Source organism: Tachypleus tridentatus, chromosome 6, assembly GCF_004210375.1.
Source record: "Tachypleus tridentatus isolate NWPU-2018 chromosome 6, ASM421037v1, whole genome shotgun sequence".
In the NCBI taxonomy this organism is placed as follows: domain Eukaryota; kingdom Metazoa; phylum Arthropoda; class Merostomata; order Xiphosura; family Limulidae; genus Tachypleus; species Tachypleus tridentatus.
In genome coordinates, this window is record NC_134830.1 from 16,422,239 (window position 1) to 16,446,557 (window position 24,319).

Below are 24,319 nucleotides of genomic sequence, written 5' to 3' on the forward strand. Positions count from 1 at the left end.
GAATTCAAACTTGCTTGTGACATAAGAGAATGTAGGTGTAGTGTCCATAAACTTGAATGGCCAATAATGAAGTTCAAATGTACTTGACAATATCTTGTAATAATTAAATAGTATATGTGCCTCTATTTTTAAAGTTCAATACTTATCTCTGTTACTACCTTACATTAGTTTGGTTGTAACTTCATTGTATTCTAAAGAGGGGAAAATATTGTAAATGAGTGTTTTGATTTTTGCATATATTAGAGGAAGGATCAGTGTCTCATAATAAAACTTCAAGATACTGAGTGAACATTCTGTATTATAGTAGCTTTCAGTAATTTCACTTACAAAATATGTCAGCTATCTAAAATTTGTCAGTATTGAACATTCTAAATGTAAGAAGATATAGCCAATATGAGAGATCAAGTGTTTAGCACTGTTAGCACATACCCTCCCTCCACACACACATTTATTACATTATGCTAGTTTTCCATATTTGTGAATAACAAAAAATTAATGTAATTAGTATAGTTACAAATGTATGTACACATTTTTGCATTAACAGTCTAAAGTTTCAGTAGTTATAACAGTTTTTTGTTTTTTCCTCCGTGTTATTTTCTAGCACTTAATGTTTTTCTTTGTAATGAAAGAACCCATCTTTAAATATATCCAATAATGCCCAAAATAAACAGTTCTCTCTGGTTTGTGTTTGTCCTCTTAAAACAAAAAACTATATTTTGATGAGGAGACAGTTGCTGTGTGATATACTGTTTCATTATTGGTCATAAGTCACCAAACCTCACCTCATGTATTTACACACCTTAACATGGTTAACATTCTTTCAGTAAAACTTGCATTTAATCACAGTTTCATTTAATTATGATACTTTGTGTATTGACAGCATTGGATAGACACCATCTTATTTTTCAGAGGTAACGTGCCAAGTTAGGTGGTATTAATAATGTAACTTACATTCTCAAAAACAAAAGTACACTTGAGACCCATATTTCATATCTTTTTATTGAATCATTATATATTTTTATTACTTACGTGCACATAGTAGCAAAGTATTTAATTAATTCTACTCTTTCACATTGGTCTCATGGTTCACCCTCTACCATGAACTGTTGCTAAATCAGCAATGTAGGGTAAAATAAATAGATGATTGGCTGTAATATCAAATACTTAATACCATGCTTAATGATACAGTGTAAAAGGTCATGGTAACTCTGAGATTTCTTAAGGTATCCTCACAAAAATTGGTTTTGTTAAAGGTTGCAAGTATTGTGTATACAAAGAATGACGTTAATTAAATCTTTCTACTCCAAATGTGTTGTCTATTTGTTTTAGTTATGTGTTCTCAGACTCTGGATAGTTTGAGTAAAAGGTGGTTTTCATTTTAAGCATGAAAATACCTTTCTTTATTTTACAATTTCAAGTTTTATTTGTATAACCTCTAGAACTTCCTAAATGAATATCAAAAGTTTTTTTAGGTAATTGTTTATTTTTCATTTTTTGTGTATTTAGGATGATTTTTAATATTGTTGACATTTAGTGACAATTCTAAACATATTTTCTTCTTTTTTAATATTTTATTGTATTGTGCAATTGAATAAAAGCATTTTATACCCTCAAGGAAATTTTCAGTATTGTAAATAACACCAATTTGAACAAAAACATGGAGAACACAAATATTTCAATTGTGTATATAAAATAGCATTATGGGATTTGTGAAAAGCTTCAAAGATGATATTGATAATGACATGCACTCTGAGCAAAAACAAATAAAATTCTATAGAAAGTGTACTTTCCAATAATATTCAGAAAAAAATAATGCAGATATTTGGATACTAAAAAATATAAATAAATGACAATTGTTCTTTAATCTACATTTTTCAGATTCTTTGTAGTGAAAGATGGATTTTTGCTGTATTATTCTGAAAATGAAAAAAAGATGTTCGAAAAAAAAAGTTGTTTCAACATTCATCCAAAAGTAAGTTTTATTTCTAATGAAACATATGTAAGAATGTCAAGATGATAATTTCATTTGGAGGAAAAAAAATTAATCATATACAAACCAGTAACTCAAAATGTTTTGTATTGTAGTTTGTTAACAGAAATCGATAATTATAGTGTGATTATATGATGCAAGTCTAAATATGGAAACTTAACTCATATGTAGTTTCTTCCAGTACTTAAATAGATCTCATAAGAGGATAGGTAACAAAGGTATAATAATTTTGAAAATAGTTTTACATTTTATTTATCAGAGGTTGTGGGGTTGACAGTAAATTTTAGTAATTTACTACTGTGTTATTTATTTAACCAACCAATCACAGAAGTTATGTGCAATGCATTTGGCTACAGATAACAATATATTTTTTCTTTCTGTCCCACTTTGTTGTCCTTTTGGTATTCTCCTATTTTGAAGAGGCTTCACTTTGTTTGGTTGAGCTTAACAACAAAAAAAATTCATTTCTATCTGACCCCAACAAATGTATGTGTCATGTGCTCTGTTAAGTTTATTCTCATAAGTAATTATATAAACTACTTTGTCACATCTGTAAATATCACTAGATTTAACATAATGTAGTTATATAACTATAATTAATTACTTTTATACTGGTTAAATGTTTGAAATTAAGAAACATTAAGAACCCCTACATTACACTGTTTACAAAAATTAATTAGTGAATACACAATGCAAATACATGAAAAAAGTACTTTTGTGTGCTTTGACTGACTAGTTACATCCCAACAGCCATGTGCTTTTGTCAAAAAGAAGTACAAGGACTGGCAGCAAGAAACTAAAGTAATTTTGGAAAAATAAGGACTGTTTATAAACCAAAGAAACATAACTGTAGAACTAAATGTTATATATGTTTTATTCTTTGAATTTTTAAAGTTGACTGTAGCAACAGTTTGATACATTGAACATTTTTTGTGCTTCCACAAAAAAGCAGAGGAAGTCTATTCTTTTAGGCCTTATACCCTGATGCTATTTTACGTCTGTACATCTCATTCATCATTTTATAAAAGAGCCCTGTCTCTTCTGCATTAACCATCTGTTGAGGAGCGTATCCTTTTTCCTTAATGAATTCAAGCAACTATAGCTTGAACTGTGCAGCTGCATCAATATTAGCTGACCCAGCTTTATCTTGTAACTTCATGTTACATTTGTTGAAGCTTTGCCTAACTTTGACAAACTAACCTTTATTTGCCTGAAACTCACTGGCAGACTATGTATTTATACAAACTACATGCTTTCTCACATACAGCTTTGCTGTCAACAGTAGAGCCTCTTTTGTTTACTTGTCCACTATTTCATACATTCAATAATTTTTCCATGAAAGGATTTATCCTAGACACTTGAGAAACCTCAACATTTATTAATATAGGAGACTTATTTACACCATATTCTTGGGCTATGGATGCTACAGTCATCCTGTTTTGTAACTTATCAAGGATCTTAATTTTCTCAGTTATTGTTATAACTTTGCATCTTTTATTTACCTCACTGACACTTGGAGATGATAATTGTTTTAATTCTGTACTGCTGTCTAAAATGGCAAAAAAAAATGACTAATTTATAATAGCTCTTGTCACATAGAAAACCAGAAAAATTTGTGGTTAGGGGATATTTTTTACTTTTTTCATGTTATTATTCTACATTCTTTAGTACATTATTTAATTATGAAATGTAATTATGAATAGATGTATGCTGTTACAAGCTTAAAACTAGTTAGGAAAAACAATGTAGTTTTATGTTACAATCTGAAGTCATTCTAGAAAGAAAGAAGAGGGTAATTTAGATGTTTTTTTTGGTAATTACAAAGTCAGTCAAATTAACTGATCCTGTATAGAATGGAGAAAATAACCCATAAAAGATAGTTTTATTGAATAAAACACAGCAAATATATTTAATAGTTTTTAGGGATTACATAAAGAAAGCTTGTGAGTTTTGAGATGAAGAAAATTATTTTTAATCTTAACACAAGAATTACTTTGCACATTGACTATTCAAAATAAATGCTCAATATGTTCATGGACAAATCTTTATTTTAATTTACTAAAAATAATTCCCTAAAAATATGATTTTTTTGTGTGTGAGAAAGACTTGTAATGTTAACTTAGAGACTACCAAATTTTGTGAAGATATTCATACTATGTTAAAAGCTGGAAATATTAAATCTTTAGAGACTTTAAACAAGTACAAAAGGAGATGTGATCAATAAAATGGACTGAGTTTGTGTTTAGAAAGGTATAATGGTCTGTAACCTTCATGTGCTTACATATTGGGTGATTTGCACAAAACTGAATTTTCTGTGCTCATAAGCAGGTTGATTACTTTTATTTTTGCTTGTATAAGCAAATATAGTTGGATGAACCTGCATTGTAGGAGTGGTTACTGTAGCTTCTTTTGATTGAGAGAGATGATTTTAGCAAGAATTACTTTAAGAAAAGTATGTACAATACATGTATGTCTATAGTAGTAAGAATATTTAATTTGAAATGGAGTTTATTTACAGGGAGTTATTCCATTAGGTGGTAGTACTGTTGAACCCACATCAGATGCCTCTCAGCCTTATTTGCTTGAATCAGTAGTGATGAATACATTTCTGTAAGTAATTACTAGCACTTGTTATTTTTAATTGTAATATTTTATATTTTTGTAGTAATTATTATGTTTTTATCTGTGCTATGTTTGGCAATAACAATGACCTTTTAAAAAAGTGAGGCACATTCTATATACAGCTACATTTTCAATAACTTGAGATCAACATTCATCATGTCCCAAAACTTCTTGACTCTACAGAGCTTGTTACTCACTTCCTCATTAAGCACTCTGTAGTTTGTGTAACTAAGCCTTCTTGTTGGCATGACAATGGATCATTGTGTCACACTTTTGTGTTCTTTGTTTGAATGTATTCAGTTTCCTTGTACAAAAATATTGAATAATGAATGAAGCTTTAGTAATAATTAATTACTATTATATTATACCTTCACAGAGTGCTACAATTGAAATTTAACTAATAATTAAAGAAATATGTTCAGTTCAGTTGTTTAAATTAGGGCATAGACAAGGAAATTCTATGTGATACAGTGCCTCACTGGCAAGCCACTAATTTTTATTGCTAGTCAGATGTAAATTACTAGAAAATAAAGTAGAATGTCCAGTTGAAAATCACAGAAAAAAAAAATGGTATTCATGTCTGACCCACAAAGGAGTAACAAAACTATTTGGGCAATGTATGTGTAACATTTTAGACCAGAATTTTTAATTTTGTTTTTAAATTACAGTAATGATACACACATACCAATGGTTATAAATTAATGTAACTATTTACTCTGAAAATATCTTGTTTTTCTGAATGATTGCAAAAGGTAATTCTTGAAGAATTTTAGATGAAACTCTCCACAGATAGAAAGTAGAAAACTTGGTTGTGTTATTTTCTTGTGATTTTACTTGTCCTTAAAGCAAGCTCTCCTTCATAAATAATTGTCTTATTACATTCATTGTTAGATTTTGTTTCTGTGTAAATTGTATATTGCAAATGAAATAAGCATTAGTTAAAAAAAAAGTCTTGCTATATACTAAATAAACCTCTAGTCATAATAAAAAGTCTGAAATTATTATGGTCTTACTCCCTCTTACCTAAAGTTATCTCAGTCTTGGACTGTTCCTATGCATTGCTAAAATTATTCACTCAGAGTGCACCAATCTTTTATAAATGTTATCAGTTTTGTAGCCTTTCAGAACATATACTTATTCTCCATAAATCATACTGCATCCACTATACTAGCACACTATCCCCTCTGTTATTCTAGAGTAATCCATGCTTTTCAATTGTCATTATAGTGTATTGGTGTTGGTTTTAATTTGCTTCCCATATGACTAAAAAACTGTTATTGTGCTTCATCACAAGTTTACATTAGTCTGAACTTAGTCTCAAATTCCTGTGCTTTTTACTTGTTTGTTTTAGAGCTATATTCATTTTCAAAATTATAATATATTTGTATTTTAGATTTAATATTGCAGATGATATGATTCCCACAAGAGTAGACAGTGGTTCTTACACGAGTCCATAGGTCTCAGAATTAATAATGTTTGCTAGGAAAGCAAATGCTTTGATTCATGGAAAGTTCATGTCTTGTGTTTTCTTTACAATTTTTTGTGAATAAGTATATAACTATTGAGTGAAAATTTCTTTCTGTGGTACTTTTCCATCTACCACTGTGCTTTTATATAATCTCCTGGGTTAGGTACAGTTCTTTTACACAGGAGATCTGTAATAATTCTTTCAGCATGGATTTCTCACTTTCAGTAGCTATATCATTATTTAGCAAGTTTGTGTAAGCTTGTGTGGATTGATCTAATTACCATGTACGGTAATTTGATTTTTATAATTCTCTTAATCCTTTGTTTTATCTCTTCTTGGAGTGGACTTGTAAATAAGTTCTATATTTACATATCTTTTATCTTCTGAGTTCCTTCACTGGTTTTGTATTTTGAGTATTCCTTATTTTTGGTTGACTTTCATAGTTTTGCAGGATTGTTATTTTTACATTGTAGACTCTACCAAATTCTAGGTGTTGTTAATATATTAGGATGAGTATTTTAAGTATGTTTAGTTTATGTGTCTTATTGGCTACACTTCAAAACAGTGATGTGGGTTCTGTTGGTTCTATTTAAAGGTTTCTGCCTTCAGTTCTGCTCCTCCCCATATCTACATCCCAGATGTTCCTTCTTCGTCCTTGGGATTGCACTTCTTCCAGTCATCTTATCTAGTCTTTTCAAGACCTTATTCACAAATGGGCTGTTGATTTGATGGTTTCTGCTCAACCTGGGTTAGATGTGTTGCAGTTGAACTCTATCTGAAGCCATCTTATTTCACCATAGAGTCCTACCTCTCATTTTGGAAGTTTTCCCAAAGACTTTGGGTGACCAACTTATTGTGATGAATGCTTATTTTCAAATGCTAGCTGTTACTGTATTTCATTGTTTTCTTTGGTTTGAGTATATAAGTTGTGTCTTCCAGTTCCAGGCATTTTCAATTGGTTCTTCTTTGGTTCCTTGTAATTTCTTCAGTGGTATGCTCTTTTGTCAGTCATTTTCACTCGTTGGATCTTCAGACTCTCCTCTTTTCATAGACAACTGACTCTTGCTCTCCTCTTTTCATGCCCCACCTGTCAGTTACACCTGCTTACTTCTTCAGGAAATTAATTGGGCAGGGTTTTTAATCCAGTTGGAGAGGTCCATTCTTAACCCCACTCAATCTCTTATTCCAGTGGGAGATTTTCTTTCATTCCCTTTTTATTAGGTTTGCCCTTCTCTGCTTGGCTCAGGGATATGGCTCTACTTTCTCCTTTTCTCACTGTGTGAGGGTTTCTCTCTTTTCCTTTTGAGGATGTGGATTTCCTTGGAAGTTATTCTTCCCTTGAGTTGAGCTCCCCTTCATTCCCTTCAGTGGATGCTTCTTGACGATTAGAACTCCTACAATTGCTTGGGCAAGTCCAATACTATTCTCCCTTGAATCAAGACCAACCTTGTTTAGTGACTGAACAGGGAACTAACCATGGTTGGGATTCCCACAACTACACCTTTTTGTCTGGAGTCTCATCTTTTTACCAATGCCTTCTTAGTGGCTTAGGGGCTTTCTTCAATTCCTCAGAGATTTCCAATTAATTGTCTGTCAAGGAGGTTATTCTCAATTTCAACATCCAGGAACATTTGTCAGTTTGTCAGATTTTCTCTCATTTCCTCCAATTCTTGAGGGGATGGGTAATTATAGTTCATTACAACAATTCCACTGTTGTCAATTATATCACCAAGCATGGAGGAACCAAATCCAAATCTCTGTTTTCAGATGCTGAATCTTATTTAATGGGCCTACAACCACGACGTGGCAATCTTGGTGTATCAAGTTCCTAGCATCATGCATCTGGTGGTTAGTTGCTTATCTTGAACCGACCAAGTTCTTCTCACAGAGTGATCCTTCATTTCATGGGTATTTTGGAGGGTGTATTCTCAACTGGGAATGCTGCATAAAAATTTTTTGCTGCTCATTAGAATGCCAGAATTTTTCATTTTGATCTGATTCCATACCATTCAGTTCTGGAAGTAAATGCATTCAGTCATGTTTGTAGGGGGTCTTCACTTGTATACCCACTCTCGAATCAGACTTCTCTCCAGACTATTTTTTGTCATGTTCTGCTTGTTGCTACATATTTGCCTGCTCAGTCATAGTTCTGTCTGCTCTGGCCCTTGTTAGAGAGAAATCCCTGCCCTTAACTCTGTTCCAGTATCTCCTCCAACAACCTCAATCTGCATGCTTAGTTATATCTGGTCCCTTGTCTTTGCTTAGTGTAGAGTCTTTTATTGCCTGCATCTTCCTCCTTGTCTGTGTACCAGAAGTGTTGGTCTTCCTTCAGGTTTTGATTCATTCTGCCCATCCTACCCTTTTATTCCTCATCTGTCACAGTTTTTCATATAATTATTTGACCAGAGTTTGTCCATATTTTTTTGTTGTTAGTAATAAAGCTGCTGTGTCAAATACCTTTTGTTCTCCTGTACTCATCTGGATTGATTACTTTGTTTAGTTCATTCTCTGCTCTTGTTTCTAGTTTGTATCAGCCAATTCTTGAAAGTGAAGACTACAGAATAGTACAAGGAGATAGATGCACTAGTATTAGAGGGTGCATTGTTGGAGGGTAATCATATGATCAGCACATATTCTGAAGTGCTGCAAAATTGAGGGGGTATAAAAGACTGGGATGATGCAAGTAAAAATTTTTAGCAGTACATAGAGGGCATTCCAGGATTGAGAGATTTTTGGATAAGAGAGATAAGTATCTATCAGAAATAAATTTTCAGTCTAAGAAAATCTTGTTCATGTACATTTACGATACAGTACAATTAATAACATAATTAACATTTGCTGACACGCTTAGAATGAATTAGTCTTTGAGTTTATTTGAGCATGTGCTATGATTATTGAGTATTCTAGTGTTATGTACTCTATGCTGCAATATAGAAATTATATATTAAGCTGAATCAATACTTTATTTATTTATTTTTCTTAAATCGTACATCAGGTGTGGTTTGAAATATTCCTGTTACCTGTACTTTAAAAATAATAAATCACTTCAATATTAAAAATAATTCATGTCATTGTTCTTTAAAACCATGTTTGTATTCTTATTAAAAATTTTATATAATTAATAATAATTTTAAGTATCAGTAGTTCTGTGTTTCAGTCACCTGCCATATTTTATAGAAGTGAGTTATTAAATATTTTGTTTCTATAAAGGGCCACTTTGTTTTAGCAGCTGACTGTGAAATGGAAAGGGAAAAATGGTTAAATATTTTACAAGAGGCAAGCAGAATGTAAGTTAATTTTTACATTATAGATTGTACTAACTTTGAAATTATGTAAAACTTAAAACATTGCTAGATTTTTTGTTTTATAATGAAAACAAAAATAAATCTTCCATAACAGTTCTTCTGCTTATTAACAGTTTTTTTTCAACAAAAATTTAACAACTGAATCTAAATTTCTCATTCAGGTTGTTTATATTTTCGTGGTATTTGCTTCTTTATCAAGAAAGAGGATTATTATTTTCAGTTGTAAATGATACTGGTATATCACAGTATGTAAACAGTTGTGTTTAGTAATAAAACCTAACTATTCACCAGAACTACTTACAAATAAGCATAAAAGAATTGTACTTGAATATTTTTTTTATTCCTATTATTTTTTATCAGAAAAAAGAAGTGAAACAAGTGTCAATCTTTCTTTCATAAGAGGTTTTTAACATTTCTACATTCAATGTATAACAATAGAAGTTCGAGAAATGGATGCTTGTTTGTCAGGGTTGTTTTTATTCAAGTCTCATTTGTTTTTTTTATTGGTTAGCTGAAAGTAATTCTCTCCAGAGTATTTGCATTTTGATTGGTTAAACATTTATGTTCAGGAAGGTATAAATATTAAAAATGTTATTTACAAGGAAGTTTACTGAACAACTTTTAGATAGGAATGCAGTAGTCTTTAATTCTAAACCCTGGCTTGAAGTACTAAAACTGTATATTGTTTGCCAAGTTTCAACACATTCTACTAACAAAGTAATATCATTTGCAAAAACTGATGTCTGTCCATCGTGTATGAATATGATGAAGAGAAGAAGAAATACACCAGAAACCATTCTATGTATAGGTGTAATGCTTAGTAAGAGTTGTTTGGATCCATGTTAATTTCTGTGTGTGTGTGTGTGTTAAAATATAATAAAAACCTTTCTCTGTTGCAAAATTTTTAAATAATTTTCATGTAATGCTGTATCATCAGGATAATTTTGAAAACCGGTTTTCAGAACATTGTGTATAGTATATCATTTTGTGCTAATAAAAGATATTTTATATTTGCATGTTGTAAAGAAAATATACATATAAGTGTATTTGAATATGTTTTTATTTGAATTTTGAAGAGGTTTACTGTGTAATTTTCCTAAACCTTGTTTATAAATTCAGTGTTTAGTTGGATGACTAAATCAAACATTTGAGAATGCTCACAATATCAAAATTGTGAGAGGGGGTTTTTGGTTTTAAAAGAATATTTTGAAGGAGCATGTCTTAGGGTCTAAATATTTGATTTTATGTGGTTGATTAAGAATGTAAACTGATTGAAATATCACAACTATATGTACATTGTTGAATTTCTCCACATACTGCTAGTGTATATGTAACTTGCATCAGTGATATTTTTTAAGATCTACCAGAAAAACAAATATTGTATTGGAATTCTTGCTACTATACAGACAAAGTATATTGTATTTCTAATGTGAAGTAGACTTTGTGCCATTTATGTAAATAAATATCAGCTAAGTACAATTGATAACAAAATTTCAATAAACTTTGGAAATTTCATTGTTTAATATATTTTGTTAAAGAATTGTGCAGTGTTAACAATTTATATTTATACTTACTTTGCAGAAGGTATAAACGTATTATCTTAACCTTTTCCATTCTGATTTGATACACTGAAAAGCTTAATTTCACATACTCAACAATCTGAAACTCTGAAATCAACAGGAGCATTTTCCAAATTCATTGAAACTTTAAAAAAAAAAGTTGGAATTTTTTTGAAATTTCATACATAGATGAAAGCATAAGTTTTTATTGCATGTTTGTATTATTTACATCACTGGTCTATGAAGTCTTATAAATTGTAGTATGTGTAATTAATTCCCTTTACCTTCCCACTTTTGTGTGTTAAAAACAACAAATGTATAGGTATATTAGTAATTATGCTACTATCTTCTGAAAAGTGTTTAAACAATAAATAAATATATACACATTGATATGTACCTCACAATATCTCGTAAACAGTTTTTGCAACATTAAATCGTATGGTAATTTTTAACACAAGAATTGCTGAGGTCATCTGTATGATGGTTTTCACATTTAAAATTTAGTATTTTTTATTTGTGTGGTGGTTCTGGTTTGAAACACTTTTAATATATAGTAACTGTTGTTATGGAAAATTACAGGAATAAAGAGAATATTTCAAACACTAGTATCATTACAGGGCTTAAATTTACTGAACTGAAATGCTGAGAAAAAAATGCTATTTCACAGTATGAGCTTGAACTAAACCACTGTTTGACAGAAGTGGTTTTTCTCTTATAACTGGTGAACTGATAAAATTTTTTATCACCAAACTTTGGCTCTCTGGAATGTATCATATAACTATGGAGGCCCATGTATCTTCCTCATTCCATTGTCTATCACACACATACACATATATATATATAAATTATAAAAATAATTTATATGCAAAAAGTACCTTAGTCAGTTGACTGCTTTCAACTAGAAGTTTTAAGTTGATTGAATTTGTAGGTGAAATATCCCCAATTAGCAACTGTTTTAGTAAGCACAAACTGAAAAGACAAAATAACTTCAGAGTACCAAATAGACTTATGGTAATGTACCAAGTACCTCTATGAATAAATTTCATAACCTTTATACCAATGTACCATTTTATCCTCTATGTTTAATGTAGCTATAACTATTATTATTGAAAAGACTTTTAAACAATAAGTATTATGTTTTTGTCACATAATTAATAAACATTAATGAATGTAAGTTACAAAATTAATTTGTTTTGTACAAGTAATGAGCAAATTTATTAGAACACCCCATTGCATCTGTAGTTTAATTTATTGTGCATATTAAATAAAACCATTGTAATTTGAAATCTTAGAAAAGGAGTATAAATAAGTAAGTTTTTTTATTTTCTTACTTTATTCATGATTTAATATTCTGTACTTTTTATTCATTTAAAATTAATAAAAGAAACAACATCAAATTATTAAATGTATGTTTACTGAAAAAGTTGCATAAGGTATGTTAATATAAATACAAAGTAGTGCAACATGTTCACACATGATTTCCTTCATTTTCTGTACTGACAAAAGTCTGGTATCTTCATATTCTGGGTTTTTCTTGCAGGTAAATCATCAAATACATTTATGATATGGAATTAAAATGTTAAAAAGATGGAGTATTAATTTTGATTAGGAATAGTAAAGGATAAGTGAATAAGTTTAAATAAAGTTTTATTTAGATATGATTTATTACATATCACTTTTTATCTAAATTGTTTCTAAACACTTTTTGTAGAACAACATTCACTCAAGAGATTAATAACCACTGGCATTCCAGAAGAAGTCAGTTCTTCATCGATCACTATGAAAGAAATGTTAAGTCTGCAAAAAAAAAAAAAGACAATCAATGAAAAAATTGAAGAAAAACTGCAAAAAACCTTGCTGATGACATTAACAAGTCATGCACAGTAAAGTTTCAAGAAATAGTGTCAAGAACACTGCAAAAGTGTGGCCTTATGGGAAGAGTAGCAGCAAGAAAGCTCTTACTTTGCAAAGAGAATATAGCTAAGAGACTAGATTTTGCAAAAGAATATTTGTCATGTTCTTTGGAACAGTGGTGCAAGATTTTTTATAAACAAGTCCAAATTTGAGCTGTTTGGTTAGAACAGCAGTATGTATGTTCACCAAAGAATTAATGAGAATTTGCAGAAGAAATGCCTTGTTTTAAAATGCATATATGCTTGAGATTCTTTGACTATCTCCAATATCTGTGAATGGTGTTGACCATCTTCATAACATTGGTGGAACTAGGGATCAACATAAATACAACATTATATTAGTGTGTCATGCTGTACTCTATGAAAAGAAACTTGTTGGCCAGAATTTCAATATATTAATGACAAGAAGCATATTTTTAATAAATTTCAGTAATTTGGCAAAAACTGAAAACTTGAGAAATCTCTAGTGAATGGAACATTTGCCACAAAGTCCAAATTATAATCCTGTTGAACACATCTCTTTTGCTCTTAACAGATGGTTATGAAAGGGCCATCATCAGTTGTGAGGTTAATGATGTTTTATGTTGTGCCTTGAGCATTTAAAAAGATAATCGTTCATCTGTACCAAAATAGAAGCATCGTACATATAGGCCAAGGGTTGGCATGCCCCCAAATGCTTTCCACAAGTTTCTAATATGTATAAACATTTGATTAAATACTTTTAAGATGTCTGTCTTTATTAAATACCAATAAATTCATCGAAGTAAGAGCAGAAATTTAATAATATGAAAAGTAAAAGGCCCCCCAATTATTATTATTAGCCCATCATTGTTTTCTGACTGTCACTATGAAAGAATTTTGTTGAATATTTTTTCTGACTAAAAGTGTGGGATGAAATACCATACAATGTATGTGGACATTTCGACCCTTACCACAGCACCAGGGACTGATGTCTGCAGAAATTTGCCTGACCTGTATTTATTTGCTATGTTTTTGCAGGTTGAGGCAAACTGATTGCACTGAAGTTAGTAAAGAGTGATCTGGAGTATTAAGTGGTATTTTGTTAGCTATAACATCTGCATTTTTGTGCATGATGGCAAGTTGAAGATCAGTAGTTTCTAACATGCTTTGACAGTTTTCATAAGCATTTTACAAAGGCTAAGTATCAGGCATTCATTTGGGTATATTGTTTGTGGACATGTCCATCTATACCACACCCTAAGTTAACATGAATGGAAGACATGAAGTGGAGTAAATGAAATTGTGGTTGTCTGAATGAATGAACTTTCAGCTCTTGAAGCAGTTCTTGAGCTGTTAACTTTCATGTTCTTATTATTCTTGCACAGCTTAGTGTAAAAGATTCTTAAACATACTGAAACATGTCACTAGAAAATATGACCACCCAGCTGCAGTTAATATGTTAAAAATGCTGTTCCTGAAGAACACAGCAGACTTGAAGAATAATGATGGTGATGAATTATCGTTGTGGAACTGTAAGAAGTATTTTATCTTTGCCTGAACAGAGGACACTTGTATTTGGTAATGTTTGAACATGTACGAAATCAGTTACTTTAGTTATATGTACCCTTGACTCAGTGCTGACAATAACAGGATCATTATCTGAGTGCCACCTGTTAGTGGAAGTTTTGGCTCTTTAAAATTCAGTAATTTTTTGGAGTAATGAGTCTGTAGTGTACTCGTGTCATTTTCTGATGCTGGACTTGCTCTGCTTTCCATATGGACATGTTTTCTTCACTTCATCTGTTGTCTACCTATTCTTCTGAGAATACTTTGACCATATCTATGGTAAGTCTGATTCAGCTACACTTCTGCACCATTCTCTCACTGCACTACTTCCAAATGCCATGTCTCATAGCCACTCAAGTGGTTGCAACAAATTCTTGGCAGCCACTTTCAAACAAACTGTATGCTTCTTTCTGTCCTCTATCCTCACAAATGGACTTCAGTTCAATATCTTTGGCAAACTTTATTCATGAGCTTTTTGGATGATATCCTCCCATGACACACCTCACTGAACATCACTTGCTGACCAAACAAGTAATATCTGGCCTAAGGTTTGTGACTGCAGTTTAATTTGGAAAAGGTATACTGATATCTTCCAATCATTTACACAGGAGAGTATGTTGTTTCTTCATGGACTACTGCTTAAAATTATCTTTGACAAAATTATGAGCTGTCTGAAGTCAGTTACTTCTTCATTAGCCTTCTGCACTCTTTTTTTCAGACTGCATCAACAATCACTCAAAGTACATTGTTATGATGCAAGATGTAAGTGCTATCAGATAGATTTAATGGACGCAAACTCGGGTTATGCTTCAATATTCCCTTTCTACAACAAGCATAACATAAATGTAACATGTCATCATACCAAATACTTAAATTTGATGGCATAGGAAGCAACTCGTATATAGAATGCCTGAGGAATGACATTTTGAGTGGCTGCATCTTCCATAATGCATTCCATGATAAAGTCTGCTGCTGTAAAGATTTCCATCTTGTTGAAGCATGTGTTTAGCCTGATGAACTGCTGTGACTAGTCTTTTTTTTCATACTTGGCTTCTCGAAATTCCTGAAAAAGTAATCAACGTTACTCTTGATTATTAAGAAATAACCACCATTTATGACTTAACTATCCCAAACCCTGCCACTCTACTTAGATAGCTCCAACAATCTCCTTGTGTCTAAGTCTCCAGTGGACTCTGCCTCATTCATCATTTCCTCAGCAAACCACTTTTTGCCAGATCTGACAACAGGTTGGGTATCTTTGATCAGAGGATCTTTTTGAGTCTGTTGTAATTATGAATGACCTTGCATTGGATACTTTGAACTCCTTTACAAGAAACTTAGTAGCAAGCCCAACCTCATGCAACAACTGTGTAACACAATATTAATGAAATTGTCAGGAACTCCCAATCATTTCTTTATGTACTTGTTTGTCTATTTAAATTTATTATTAGTTATTGTTAACCCTGCAGTTGTCCAAACTTCATTTTTCCTTGTTATTGCATTAAATTACGACTTTTATTGAATTTTAATTTCTTTACATGCAACTTTGTTTATTCTCTCTTTTGTATCATAGTACAATTTTTTGTTACAGAACATGGAAGAATTCTCAGTTAAGTGAGATTATGATAAAAGAACTTGAGTGTCAAGGACTTCAGTTATCCAAGGAAAAGCAAAAGTACTTTCGTAAGTACATTGTGTGGTATTACTATTAAAAAATTGATTGTGTTATATAAATGGTCATTAAAAACTGGGAAAATATAATAATTAACAGACTAATACGAAGCTTAAATTACTTTTGGAAAGTGGATTAGCAGCTTTTACTAATCATTCTTAAAATTAATTAGCACTTAGTACATTTTGGATATCAGTCTAATAAATGTTTATTTTGGGCCTCTGTAGGAAACTATGTATATGCTTTCATTATGACATGTTCATGAAATATATAAGGTACATGGTTGAGGGAAAGAAAATACTTAGAGGAATGTAAATCAGACATACACAGTAGATGATGCTAGATATAATAAGGTAACTATTAGCCTTGATACTGTTTCTGCTAAATTTTGGGCCCAGCATGGCCAGGTGGTTAGGGAGCTTCACTCGCAATCTGAGGGTCATGGATTAGAATCCTTCTTCCATCAAACGTGCTCACCTTTTGGCTGAGGTGGGGGGCATTATAGTGTGACAGTTAATCCCACTATTCATTGGTAAAAGAGAAAAGAGTAGCTCAAGAGCTGGTGGTGACTAGCTGCCTTTCTCTAGTCATTCACTGCTAAATTAGGGACAACTATTGCAGATAACTGCCATGTAGTTTTATGCAAAATTTCATATGAAGTATAAAACTGCTAAAACTTCATGAATATAATAACATTCTTAGGTTACATGAAATTAAAATAATCATAGGACAAATATATGCAACAGGTCCAATCACAAAAAATATCAAAATTATGTTATCTTGCGGTGATAAAGGAAATTTTTCATCTTATTATAAAATTTGTTTTGACTTTGCCCATTGTGCTGAAATATTTTTCAGCAGCTGCATTTGAGAAAGGACATACTCTCAAAACTTTCACTAACTATGTTATCTTAAGGAATTTATCCTGGTAGAAGTGATGAATTGTCTTCCAAATCTCTGATGAAGAAGTGATCCCAGTCTGAAAATTACTGGCAGTGTGTGGTTTGGATCAATCTCCTACCATAGTTCTCTCTAATGTAGACGTAGACCTTCTATTTTCTGCCCATCTATGTATGGCAAAGAGTTTACCTGGTTCAGAAGTGGTTCAGTCTCCCATTGTACAATCTTAAACTCTCAATATTCTTTGGGAGTGTCTTTTGAATGCTTTGTAAGGATTCTTTTTCTTTCCCTCACACTGGTCCCTCCACTTGTTAAATGTTGGGTTCTAGCTATTTACGTGAGAGGAGGTGATGTACCATATCAGAATTTATAAGTTTCCTATAATGAAAATGGATTTCTGAAAGGTAATTATCACCTTTCACACTTTCCAGCCTTCCTCCACACTGATAAGTGGTGTTTCTATTTTCTCCGAAAACTCAAAGTGATACTTTGGTAGAATTAAATAGAGGAAGTCATATGCATCAAGAGAGTATGCTACATACTTTTTGGTGTAGGGTTGTCTCATGAGGATTTGTATGCGAGATGCATTGGAATCTGCTATTTCCATATATGAGATTCAAAGTTTGTGGCATGCACAAAATGTTTTTGTGTATATAGGGGGCATCACTGAACAAGAATGGTTATTTATGTGAGGAAAGTAAGTACCTATCAGAAATTGTTTTTCAGTACAGGAAAATTATACGTTTCTGGCCTTAAATCTACGTTTTATGATTGTAAGTTAATAAATAATTGTAACTTTTTTATGATTTCATTTATTTTATATTATGTGGAATTTTTAATGTTTTAATAAACTGAAAATTCAATAATACATAATTCTGTTGTGACATTAGAAACCTAGTCGTTGGTAGATCTGTGGGAAATATTGTCCCTGTGTCGGTTCTTTCTATTTTAATGTGCTGATCAAACCTCCTGTGTTTAACTATGCAATTTTCCATAACAAAATTTTTGAAATTTCCAATATATATGAATGATTGAAGTTTTGGATCAGTTTCAGTTTTCTTTGTGCCTCATACACATCTTGCAGAAAATTTTGGTTACAAAGTGAAAATTATCACTGTTCAATGCTCAGTTTTGGGATCACTCCCAGCCCATTACTGGGCTTTTGTAAGTTTCACTAGCATAATTCGATCTACAATGTCAGAATGCCACTTGGTATTTATTCATTCTGACATCAGCATTTTTGCCAATTGTAATTTTACCAACTCTCCTAAGATCTGTGTATTAGGGCAAGACTTAGTGAAAGTAGAACTGTTTATGCTGTTAGTGGTTTGCTAGAAATTTTCCTTCTTTGAAAGGAGTGATGGTATAATCTATTTCATGATAGTTTGAATAACTTGAATTTTACATTGTGATGACAGATGTGGTACTGACACTTAGTTGTTTTTTTACTGTTTTATGCACCACAGATGGAACTTTGCAAATAATAGCTGGTAAATATAATATTTTATTCTTTTATTGATTAGCAGTAAATGTGATACAAGATAAAACTGATTATCACAAGACTCATCTTGCTTCATGTTTTATGATGTGATATCAATTATTTTAATCCTTGCTAATATTTGTGCATGACATGTTGTTGACACTGTTTATTATAATAATTTATTCTTGTACTTGTACAGTAAGAACATTTACATCAAAAATAATTTAGTGATTTTGACTTGAAAGTATCATCTGTGAAGAGAGCACAAGGGATTATAGAACTTTGTAAGTTAGGAAGCTAAATGCTTCATTTGTAGTATTTCAGTATAAAACTCATAAATACTTTGTGAAAGTTGTCATTAATTTTATTGATATGGGTATTCTTTACTGCCCATTTAAAATTTCATTAAACTACTTTTTATGTTATTTCAATTAGTATAGCATAAGATCTCAGCTAATAATCCATATTTTATGGTGAATAAGTTTTAAGTTCTTAATTCTATAAAGCAGTATCTAAAAAGTCTTGAATTTCCTCCAGTGTGACACAACACATTTTCTCTTGGTATTTTCTATATTTTATCCATGACCTGTCCAGTAACTACTGACTTCACCATTAAATCATCAGTCCTTAAACAAAGCATAATTTTCATAGCTTTCAATTTTTAATTGCAGAGTTATCAAATAGAAAATTAGATTCCTCCTGCTACATCCACCTTTCATATTTCTCTTTCAAGATTTATTGATAGTTGTCTTATGTTTAGTTATATATATTATCTGTAACCAATAGAAACCAAAGTTTTTCATCTGTCAAATGACATTATATTTTATTGTATTCTGAATAGATAATTATGAATTACACTTGAAATAAATCTTTGCTTCACATCGAATTAACATGAATTTGTAATCACTCTTGCCACATAGTTAGGAACCCAGAAAAATTGTGGGTTTAGAAGAAAGTGTATGCTTTTTGTATGTTATTATTTTATGTTCTTTGGTGCATTATGTAATTAAATAAAAATTATGTACTACACGACTACTACTATTTGTATAAAAAAAGTAATGTCAGGTGTCATCAAAAGCAGACAGCAAAAAACAAAAAATTCTCAAGTAAGTACTATTATTTCTTGATTTTCATGTTTATTCTTTATTATTATAATATTATAAAAGTAACTAATATATAAAAGTAGATATCTCTAGGTTAGTTAAGGTTAGATTAGGTAAAATAAATAATAAAAATATTTCATGAGGTATGCACATGAGTAGTTCTTGGTCAGCTAATTCTATTGTGTAAAGTGGGCTTATGTTCTCCAACTGATTTACAACTTACAATGGCATGAATAGTAGTTAAACATGGTTCAAAGGGAAATAAAAAATAAATTAAAAAAAATAAACATATTCTGTTACAAGTTTAAAGCTACTTAGGATAAAAAAAGGTAGTTTCGTATTACATTTGAAATTATTCTCAAAAGAAAAAAAGGTAACTAGTTTTATTTCCATCAGTTTAGTCAAATTGACCAATCATGTATGGAGTTATGGTAGAGAAATTAACATAAAGTGTAAAATTATCCTAAAAACAAACATTTGGAATGTGTATATGAGATTTTAAAGATTACAGAAATGAAATTTGAAATTTTGGAGATGAAGAAAATTATTTTTATTCTTAACATGAAAATCACTTTTCATATAGGTAATTTTGTTGATTTATTAAGAAAAATATTCTTTTGTATGTGAAAGTCTTATGTTAACTGAAACACTGCTAAATTTTGTGAAGATATACACACTATGTTAAAAGTTACTGGTGTTCAATCTCAAAAGACTTAATGAGTACAAAGAAGTCACCTTGTCTATCAAACTGGCAGAGGTTGTGTTGAGATAGTTAAAGCAGTTTAAATACATTTTAAATAGCCTTATGTGTACAGTTTCCTTGTCATCTTGAAATGTAAAAAAAAACAAGTCATTTTAGTTTGATTTGCAGTTTATGTAACCAAGTTCATTATAAAGTTTATTCTTCAGTTTGGTTAGTGTGTTGTTGGTTATCAAAAGTAATTAGTTTGTTGGCATTATAATTTTTATCCCATGTGTAAAATAGGTGTTTTGTAAACAATGATGCAACTCATAATTAACCCTCAATAAATACAAGTGACCTTTTAGTGTCGTGATTTGATTCCTTCACAACTACTGGTACTTTAAATTTATAACAACTGGTTTAGGAAACTTTTATTTCAGTGTTAACATTTTATAAATACTAAAACATAAAGGCTATATACATTGTAAGAAGAAATATTTGTAACTTCAATTCCTTAGCATCGTAAAAGATCCTGTATATAAAAACTAGATTAATCCAGTCAAGAAATCTTAAATTAAAAAAGTAGAGTTATGAAATTCGTATGTTATAAAAATTCCATTTACATCTGTTGTGAGAATTTTATATAGATATTTTATCTTCTTCTCATATATATAAAACAGTATTTGCTTAACTTTCCATTCTTTAATCAGGATTGCCATTGCAAAGTTGTTGTTTATTCAGCACATGAATAATAGATTATGTGCCATTTGTTTTTGCTTCACCTGTTTGTTGTTTCTTATGTTTTAAAATAATTGAGAGGAACAGTTTTGAATATTCTTTTTATTTTTTAATGTAAGAGTAGAATGTAAAGTGGCAAGAACACAATTTTCACAAAAACTAAAAAAAAAAAAGGGAACATTTCCTTAATAATTGCATGACCATTGCTGTAACCCAAGATATTATTTTACTTCGTAAACATGAGTTAATCACACATTGTATGAATGATGTTACAAGTCACGTAATATCCTTTGAACTACTTCCTTCATTATCAGGAGTAGCCATTCTGCTGCCTGATATCACATAACATGACAAGTTTTCCAAGGATTCTCTTTCTTATTTTTTATCAGTTTATTGACTTTCAAAGCACATCATAAGAAATCAGAACAATTGGAATTTGACAAGTATATTGTTGAATAGTATTCTGTGGATGAAACCTTATAAAGCATTGGCATTCTGGAAGATTATCTTTCCTAATCATAATGTTCACTTTATGAATGTTCCTTTAGTGGGTCAGAAGTATGTTTATGGGCATACACTGGGCTTACTTTAAGAAAATACCACCATGCCATGCATAAGGGCATTACTCCATATTTGCTTGGGTTATGGATTTGGGGCCCATTGCTGTCAGACACACTGCTTTGGAAGTTTTCCAACTTTCATAAAGAACATTGACGGTTCTTTTTCTCTGAAATTTTGTGTATTTTGGTTTTGCACCTTTTAATACAGGTTCTCTCCTCATCCACTGGTATCTCAGTGGTAGGGATCCAATATAAAGAAGTCTAGAATTTATCTCATTTTATTAAAACTTGCATAGGATGTCATATGATGAGATATGATAACTACAATTTATAGTTTCTAAAGTGGAAAACAGCAAAGTGAGTAACCTTAGATTTTATTGGAAATATTCAAATTATGTTGATAATTATTTTTGATTTTTTTGGCTGGACATGTGTATTTTTTCTTATCACATACAGTAAATATGTTACTTCTACTTTATTTAGATAAACTACAAGAGGAGACAATAGCCTTACGAGATGAAATAGATAAAAATGAGGTAGATTGTTTACTTTATATCTTTTTCTTTCTTGTATTAACTGTATGATACCAGAATAGGTTCACCCTATCTGAGTTTTAAATGTTAGAGTTGAAATTTCTTCCATGAAAAAGTTATATTTAATTTTATTCATAAAAAGAAAAAAAATGAATTTTAATTTTTTATTTTGGGTTGATTTTAGTGTGCTCAAAACAAAACCATTAGTGTTTTTGTATATTCTGAACAAAATTATCAATGTACAGTGAGTAAAAAGTTGAAAAATATGAAATAAAAATTAGCTTTTCTTTTTTTTAGAATGACTACAGATTGTATTAAGTAGCTAAAATTATTCTTCCTAAGACCTTTAGACCTTTTTAACATTTATGCAACTGTTTTCATTTAACTTTATTGTTTTTTAGATATGTATAACTGGCAATAACAAAACAATCAATCACCTAACAAAGAGCATAGGGTAAATAATCAGTTCAGTTGCATCAAGAGGCAATGACCAAATTACATTCCTCCAAATGTAATCAATAGAATTGTAATTTAGATTTTTAAAAGTTTTACCTAATTTATTAATTTTGTTTAAAATGATACAACACTAAATAAAGAGATATACATAAACAACAAGAAATTTAGCCTTGAGGTTTTTGTGTTAAAGTATGGTTTGATAAGCCTGTCTTTTTCATAGTAAATTATTTTTGTACAACTAATATATGTGGCTTTCTAATCAACCTAAAAATAGATTAAAAACATTTCCATTACTATTTGGAGTAATGTCAGCCTAAACACATCAAGCTTCCTATGAACTGTTGGCTTTGATTGCTAAAACAAAACAGAATATCACCCAGCAAGAATTTAATGTAAATAAACTGTCAAGTTGCATCAAGAGAAGCAGCTGACTACCATTTTTCCAAATGAAAGCATAATAATTTTTTTATTTACACTATTTACTTAATCTAGTAATTTACATAATTTATAATATGTTCTTTCTGTTGGTTATAAACATGTCCATTAGCAATGTCAGAGAGTATCATGGATATTTCTTAAAAGACATAGTACATCTTGATTTCGTAATATCTCAGTAAAGCAAGAATTTTTTATTCTGACTTTCCAGTATCTATAGAATATATTTCTGATTGGTTGAATAATCTGAAGCCCTATAAGAAAAGAGAAAAACTTTTAAAATGAGATATCAGAGTAACACTTCATCTGGCAACTCCAAAGTGCAAATTGATTGACTTAAATATATTTCTTTAAGGGAAAGAAATTAACTCTCTCTCCATGGGCATCATCTTTGTTCATGTAATGTGGTTTTAGTGAGCTATGCTCAAAATTTAATTAAGATACTTTTTTTTACATGATATACCAATAAATATAGCATAAAAATATGGCTAATAATCCATGTTTTAATAGTATTTGAGTTTTAAATTCTTAATCTTATAGTATGAGAAATGCAACATATTTTCTTTAGGCATCTCCTCTTTGTCTAATTCATTCATCATCTCTTCAATAAGTACAACATTTTATATTAATTATTCATAATAGTATTTTAATTGGTCAGACAAAACACAATTTTTGTAACCTTCTATCTTATTTAGTTACAGAACCATGAAATAGACAATCAGGCCCCTCCTTCCACACCAATCTGTCACATTTTCTTTTTCATAAATTACCAATAGATCTCTCTGGCTTTATATTTGTTTTAAATAATACAGTATTGAAAGCAAATGTTTTCATCCATCAAATGATGACTTATATTAGGTTGTTATCTCTATAAAGAATTGTCAATTTTACTTTCAGTTCAAGCTTGATTCCCACAGGAAATGCATTGACAAGATAAAGATTTAATGATCAGAAAAACAGAAAATTTGTGATGATTATGAGATTGTGTGCTTTTTGCACATTATTATTCTGTGTTCTTTGGTAAACAAAAATTACTTAGTGCAATAGTACCATTAATATAAAAAAAAATGATTAAGTGTTGTTAACAGTTGACAGAAAAAAAGAAGACCTGAGTACATACTTTCTTTTGTGTGTATTCTTTACTTGTGATTATAAAAGTAACTGAAATGTAAAGAAAACCTTTTTATGGTTGTTAAGGTTAGATCAGATGAAATAAATAACAGTTATGTAATAAATATTTTTTTCCTGATTTATGTTCACAAGTGGCTCGTGCATAATATAATTCAGGAGCTTAACATGAGCTACACATTTTTAAAGTGATTTACACCTTCTAATGGCCTGAATAGTAGTTAGACAGGGTGCATAGGGCAATAAAA

General features: G+C 30.6%; 1 protein-coding gene across 3 annotated transcripts in view; it reads left to right on the forward strand.

The window, feature by feature from the left end:
• LOC143251990 (uncharacterized) overlaps positions 1-24,319 on the forward strand; it is a 78,662-nt gene that overhangs the window by 11,932 nt on the left and 42,411 nt on the right. For 2 of the 3 annotated variants that reach the window (XM_076503458.1, XM_076503459.1), the window contains exons 2-6: positions 1,879-1,972; positions 4,509-4,600; positions 9,291-9,367; positions 15,976-16,067; positions 22,003-22,055. In XM_076503458.1, coding sequence (XP_076359573.1) covers positions 9,321-9,367; positions 15,976-16,067; positions 22,003-22,055 — 192 coding nt within the window. In that variant the 5' untranslated portion in view covers positions 1,879-1,972; positions 4,509-4,600; positions 9,291-9,320. Of the gene's footprint in view, positions 1-1,878; positions 1,973-4,508; positions 4,601-7,807; positions 7,989-9,290; positions 9,368-15,975; positions 16,068-22,002; positions 22,056-24,319 lie in introns of those variants that run through there. The other variant, XM_076503460.1, reaches the window with a different exon arrangement.